We start from the raw sequence: 6,838 nt of genomic DNA on the forward strand, positions 1-6,838 counted from the left end.
AGGAAGAGGAAGAGGAAGAGGAAGAGGAAGAGGAAGAGGAAGAGGAAGAGGAAGAGGAAGAGGAAGAGGAAGAAGATGAAGAAGTGTGAGGCGGTTCAGAAGAAGAAGAGAAAAAAGATGAAGAAATAAGATCTTTTTGTGTGGATGGTAAAGTTTGGTGAAGTTGCAATGAAGAAGAGGAAGGTGAAGGGGAACAAGAAGAGGAGGAGGAGGATACAGAAGAAGATGATGAAGGAATAAATGAATAATTAGGAATAGAATTAAAAGAAGGAGGAGGAGAAGAAGAAGAAGAGGAAGAAAAGGATAATGAGGAAGAGGAAGAGGAAGATGATGATAACAGAGGCAAAGGAGGAAGTGCAGAAGTTGATGATGCTTGGATAGAAGTTGAAGTTGAAACATCTTCTGCAGCGGGTGATGAGGAAGGAGACAGAGAAGAAGGCTGAGCTGAAGTTGTTGTTGCTGAGGAAGCTGATGCAAAAGGAGAGGATGAGGAGGAAGTAGAATTGATCTCATTTTTCAATGAAGAAGTGTTCGCATGAGAATGATATGATACATTGGAAAGATCACTTTCAGAGTTGATATTGCTCACGTTAGGCGGAGGAAATGAGCGATCAACTGAAGCAGATAATGATGAGGAGAAGATAAGTGGTGTTCCAAGTGAAGAAGAAGAGGAAGAAGATAAAAAAGGACAAGATGAAGAGGAAGTGGAAGAAGATGAATTGCGTTCAAGGGATGCATTGAAAGGGGATGAAGATGGGGGAGAAGAGACATCGGGTACGGAAATGATGGGGAAAGAGGAGATGTTGGTGAAGGAGTTGGGTGAGGAAGAAGAAGAGGAGCAATGCAATGAAGAAGATAACAATGGCTGAGAAGGATTTGAAGCCGAAGAGTTATTATCATTTGATGATGACGGAAACTTTGACATCATTGATTGATCAGTATTATTCTTCAATTGTGGCAATGTTGAATGAATGAATGAAGAACTCGAAGTGAATGAAGAAAATGAGCTTGTTGATGTATTTCCCAGTGGAGATGCAACTGATGAGACTGGAACAGAAAAAGAAGGAATCGAAATATTTTTTGAAGCAATATTTTCAGGCAATTTGTTGCGTTTTTTCTCTGTTAGAGAAGGCTCATGAAAAAGTGATGAAGTGGATGGTAAAGGAAGAGAAGCACTTGATGAAGAATGAGCTAAAGATGAAGAAATTTTTTCTGAAGAAAAAGGAACGAATGAGGATAAAGGAAATGTGTTGAAAGGAGAGTCAGGTGAGATGGAAGGCGGAGATGAGAAAGGAGAAGGAAATGAAGTCAACGATGAAGAAGAAGACTGAACATGAAGAGGGTTAAATGAAAATGCTTCTTTTCTTTTATCTTCTTCGTCATATCTCCTGCTCGATGATGTGTCGCTTTCTTCATCAAAACTGAGCAAGAATTCCTTACTGAAATTTTCATTTATTTCACTTCTTCTGAATGTATTTTCTTTCGGAAGCAGTTTCCTTTTTCTTTGTTGAATCCAATTAGCATCATCATATAAGGATATTTCTATATTGTATCCGTATTCATTTCGTAATTCCTTTTGTGTATAATTTTCTGTTAATGCAATAATCATCTTATTCTTGATGGGAGCAGAAGCATCATTGAACGCAAACTTCAATTCTTTCACAAGACACGTGAGAGGTGCTTCAAAGAAGGTTTCGAAAGAAAGATAAATTTATAAATTAGGAAAAAAATGTTAGCACAAAGAAAAATGATGAAAAAAAATTTAGAATGATTACAATAAAAAAACAAACAAAGAGGTGATTTCATGTAATCAAAACAAAGCAATTTGCCTAAATCGTTTTCATTCACGAACTTCGTAAACACAAGCAAGGCTCTATCGTATGGCATATTACGAAGCAATTCTTCGATGCTGTCAACGTCTGCTTTAATTGACTTCCTGCTCATTCCATGATGTTTTCTTCCAGAATTGAACATAGAAAAATATCTTTTCTTCAATTTTATCAGCAAGAAATAAATATTGATTGAAGATAGTTAAAAATAATGAAAACACAAAATTATAAAATTTCAAATAATGAATTCAGTGCTGTTCTTAACCTCTTTCACAAAGATGAATAGAAAATGAAAACAGGAAAAAATGTTTTTAAGTGATTTTTGATCAGAAATATACAAATAACTTGTGCATTTTGCGCGATCCAAAAAACTTTATTTTCCTATTCTAATTTGTATTTTTGATCAAGTTGTGCTGAACAAAACAAAAACAATTCATGCCCAAATTGCCATGATCTTTGAAAATAACAAAAAAATTTCCAAACATGAATATTCGTTATTTATTCTTTATTATTAATGAAAAAAAAATAAAACTTGCACACTCAGACTAAAATTTGAAGTTCAAACTGATTTAAACATTCATATCTTGAAATTGTGTCATTTTGGAAACTTTCATTCGGAAAAGTTCTTGAAGAAGTTGATAAAGAACTGACTGAAAGAATCGCAAACATTTGAACAAGAATTGGGGCTTGAAACTGCTGAGCAAATCAATGCAAAATTCGAAGACGATATTGTGAATATTTTTTTGTCAGAACTGATAAACAAGAAATGTCATTATTCAAGGTTAAAAAACAGGAGAACAGAAGAAGTTCAAATCAGAATAAACGATACAAATATTTCTCTCATCAGTGATCCTCATTCGGATGCGTTGAACAGAATATTTTCAATGATATCTGGAGAAACAACACTTGAGACATTGGAAATGGAAGGATTCCGCCTTGCAGAAAAGGAAAATGCATCATCAGCCACAACACTTCCTGGAAAGACAAACCTGTTTGCTCCGCTGTAGTATTCAACAAACAACATACTGCAAAACGACAAGATGGGGGCTGATGCAGACAACTCTGAACATTCCGAGAAAATTGGCAATGCCGAACATGAAAAAATGCCTCCACATATCTGGAATTAGTTATCAAGAAGCCGTGCTTTTCTGAAGAAAACGATATAAGTTGTGGATTCCTTGCGGAGCGTCACATAATTTGTGGAAGAGCTCAACCGACGTTTTATTTTTTCGATCTTCTGTTCAAATCCAATCCTGTTTAAGTGTGTGACGAGCAGAGTTGGCGGTGCGCTCATCCACTCATCATCGTTACCTGCCCAATTTGCACGTTTCACAACTGTACAAGTCGCTATTTCTTAAACAGGGAGAAGGAAGTGATGGTGCTTCACATTCACACCATTCATCTGGGTTTAATGGTGGGGCAGGATGGAATGATGAAAGAAGGGAAATATCAGTATTTGTAAAGCAGTCACGTCAAAGATTATCAATTCGGCTGGGAGGCTCAAAACTCCTGCAATTCTTTCCTTTTAAAAATCATTTTATATTCAGTGGATGAGACATGCCTCATCAACGCAAACAACAGAAAAGCTTTCTTTGATTGGCTCTCCTCCGAACAGCACATCTCTGTCGCTGAGTACACCACCAAATCCATTGGAGCATATTTCCCATCATCAGATTTCGCACAAGAACCAGTTTTCCTTCTCTCAAAACAGACAATCAACGTTTGCCTCGCTCTTTTCTGACCAATACGTCATCGAAACAGGCTATGCACCATCAACTTGAGCATTTTCGTTTACGACTTTTGCTTTTTACACTGTCATTCAGTCTGCAGCTCCAATGTTTTTTCAGTCGACTGGACAGCAGATACCATTTCACCGATCGGCTTCTCTTTCTGTGTTTTTTTCATTAACAACATCACGAAGCACAACAGCCTCGTTTTTTCGCCAGTCCTTTGGGCATTCTCGAAACGGCTCCTTCTCTATCCGTGCATGTGGCAGGTTCAACCACAGATCGTTTTCATCTGTCAGCTCGCATCAGCCTGTTCGTGCATTGACACACGAGCAGAATACTATTTTCTTTTTAAAGAACAAGCAGCTCAAGTTTGACGTGGTGGAGTTACGAGTAACACCCGATCCAACATCTCCTCTTCAGTCCGTTCCAGATGACCAGCCATATGTGTGCAGCTTTTGCGAAATGCGGTTTGTGTTAGTTGTGTCGCTTCCAACACACATCCACCAGGCATACTCGAAGATGGACATGACGGAGCTGATAAAGCAGCTTTTCGAAGCGGAGAGAGAGTATCTGCTCAGAGGAATAAAGAAGATAACAATGTTGGAGAAGTTGCTGCACATTGTTTTGCACATCTTCAGTTCGTATGAACTGTCTACGCTGAAGTCAACAGAAAACATCCATTCTCAACAAGTGATCTAACAACAGCAAAGACAACAACAACAATTCAGTTCATTTGGAGCAAGCGCATCTGCGTCACAGCCTTATTCCCTCGATTTGCTGACTGAGAAGAAGATTCCATTTTGTTTCAGAGGAGATGCGAAGAAGCGTTAAGGAGATGAAATTAGCCTAATCGAATTCAACAGAATGGGCGGTGGTCTTTCACATTCTGGTGGCTCAACGTCTTCAATTGCAACAGTCTCATCAGGGTCAATAACAGTTTTTTCAACCAACACGTACACCTCTGCCTTTGTTGACTCTGTTTCCTCATCTTCAACTTCTGAGCTCTAAAACTATAGATATTCTCCATTATCTACTGAATCTTCTCTGCCTTCCTCAATTATGACATTCATGCAACCTTCTTCTTTATCATATTCAACTTCTTCTATGAGTGAATATGGACCAGTGTCACACAACAGCATTTTCCGCTCAATCGGAGCAATTTCGCGGAAAGTGCTTTCACTCGACAAGATTTCAATGGGAATTGCGCGATCAGGTTCTGTTCTGATCCAACCGCCACCCGAGCCGCTGATTGCAAACCTTGTCACTTTATTTTTATACGTCGTTAGTCAGCTCGTCAGTTGTGCTTTCGTTCACCTCTGTCATTCTTGAGTTCTTTGTTCAGCTTTTGTAGTGGCGGACCGCCTTTGCGAATCGACTTGATGCTGAACTTTGTTATCTGATAATAATAATTGTTGAATCGCTGACTTAGACGATTCAAAGCGTGGATGTTTCATCGGAAAAAATCGATAAAATGCGTAGACTTTCATCTGAGTTTTCAGACTTTCTCGGCAGAAGAATCGATTTTCAGATAAAGTTTAATGATGTGAACGAAGAGATCACTCAGCTTGTGAAATATCGACCAGAAGGCAACGAGAAGATTTTGTCACTTCTGAATGAGTCGACGGAATCGGACAGCGCTTTGGAGAAGACTCATGCAGAATTTTTGGTAGAGCTGGAAACGAAGAAGAGTCAGCTTGTGGAATATCTCTTGCACAACCAAGAGGAATTTGTGTCCGGTCTATCAGTTTTGGTGGAAGGTGCGTCTTCGGCTCTTGCTCTGCTGAATGATCCAGAGAGAGACACAGATATGCAGACAGAGACTGCCCAGCGTTATTTTGACCATGTGAAGGAGAAGAAAGCAAAGCAGCGGGAGCTCAACAGGGATGAGGTGCTTTTGTGATGAAATTGAAAACTTTTCGACAATTGAACGATTTGGATGGGGAATCACATTATGAACGAAACCTGTTTGTTCTCATTGATGATAAATGAAGGTTTGCAACGAAAAAATGAGATGATCCTGTTGTGAAAAAAAAAACTTGTCAGAGGAGAAAGAGCCTAAAAACAATCTTCTCATCATCAAGCAATAATTAAATGCAAACTATTAATGTCCATCACAGTGTGCTCTTTTTGAAAAGTTATTTATTCTCGATGAGCCTGAATTATCAAATTGATTCTCAAGACTCTTTTGTCGTAAATATTTCTCTCTCCACCCCTCCTTCCTATTAAAAAAAAATTTAAAAACAAAAAAAATTTTTTTGAGTGATATTAAAATATCTGTTTTTAATAATATAATTGAACTTTTTGAAAGAAAATTCCAATACCATCATCATTTTACCAAATCTTTCTTCAGATATTAAGATATTGGTAATAATTTTTTTTAGATTATTTGTTTTATTTTGTCATAAAGTTTTCAATAAGAAAGGCTAGCTTTCATTTTTTTAAGATGCAATGGTAAATACCACATTAATCAAGAAATTTCATTTCATTTCCAATAAAAATGCAAGTGGAATCTATTTCAAAATAGGAGTGAAGTGAAGAAAATGTGAACAAAAAATTGTCATATAAAAATATCGTTTTTAATCGAAAAATATTTTTTGCACGATATTATGCCAATTAAGAGACCAATATCAATAAACTGAATATATTTTCATAATTGTACTTGTTAAAGAAACGATTGTCACAATATGTTTTAGAATTATTCTCAAAAACAAAAACACATCATTTAACATATTCTAACAAATAACATTTTAATGAATATTATCAATAAAAATCTCTATTAACAAAATCAAAATTTGAAGATATGAAAACAAAGTTTTTTTTTAGAAATTCTTCAACAACCCATTTTTGATTATTCTCAATGTGAGTTGTTCATAAGTTTAAGATTTTGGAATGAAGTTCACAACTGAAGAGTTATTTTGATATTTCGTTTACACAATTATAAAAGTTTTCAAATGCTAATGCGAAAAAATGCTATCCGGATTTTTATTAACAACTTTTTTAAATTACATTGTTTAACAAAATTTTCTGCAAGATTTTTCGAAAGAATAATTTTGAAAACGTGTGGATTGATTTTTTTATTGTCATGATTAACATTGATTTTTTGTGAATAAAGAAAGATTATCCAAAAGTTTTCTTTATTTACATCATCTTTTTCAGATTTGTTTCAATATTTCATAGTGAACAAACTGTCATTTGTTGTGCTATCCTACACAACTTCAACAGTCCTGACACTTCTCTTTATGCATTCAACGCTTCTTTTAACTATCAAACACGATTTTT

General features: G+C 36.2%; 3 protein-coding genes across 3 annotated transcripts; all 3 read left to right on the forward strand.

Moving 5' to 3' along the window:
• Positions 1-519: 519 nt before the first annotated feature.
• Positions 520-869, forward strand: MONOS_16600 (uncharacterized protein; the record flags this gene model as incomplete). The annotated part of the gene is made up of 2 exons (XM_067869496.1): positions 520-527; positions 563-869. The coding sequence occupies 2 exons, from the start codon at positions 520-522 to the stop codon at positions 867-869; spliced, it is 315 nt and encodes a 104-aa protein (XP_067718941.1).
• A 1,844-nt stretch (positions 870-2,713) lies between these two features.
• Positions 2,714-2,981, forward strand: MONOS_16599 (uncharacterized protein; the record flags this gene model as incomplete). The annotated part of the gene is made up of 2 exons (XM_067869493.1): positions 2,714-2,820; positions 2,870-2,981. The coding sequence occupies 2 exons, from the start codon at positions 2,714-2,716 to the stop codon at positions 2,979-2,981; spliced, it is 219 nt and encodes a 72-aa protein (XP_067718942.1).
• A 2,049-nt stretch (positions 2,982-5,030) lies between these two features.
• On the forward strand, positions 5,031-5,459 carry MONOS_18361 (uncharacterized protein; the record flags this gene model as incomplete). The annotated part of the gene is made up of 1 exon (XM_067871375.1): positions 5,031-5,459. One exon carries the CDS (start codon positions 5,031-5,033, stop codon positions 5,457-5,459), a length of 429 nt encoding a protein of 142 aa, XP_067718943.1.
• Between the last annotated feature and the right edge of the window lie 1,379 nt (positions 5,460-6,838).

The sequence above is a fragment of the Monocercomonoides exilis genome (assembly GCF_001643675.1).
Source record: "Monocercomonoides exilis strain PA203 chromosome Unknown scaffold69-233226, whole genome shotgun sequence".
Classification (NCBI taxonomy): domain Eukaryota; phylum Preaxostyla; order Oxymonadida; family Polymastigidae; genus Monocercomonoides; species Monocercomonoides exilis.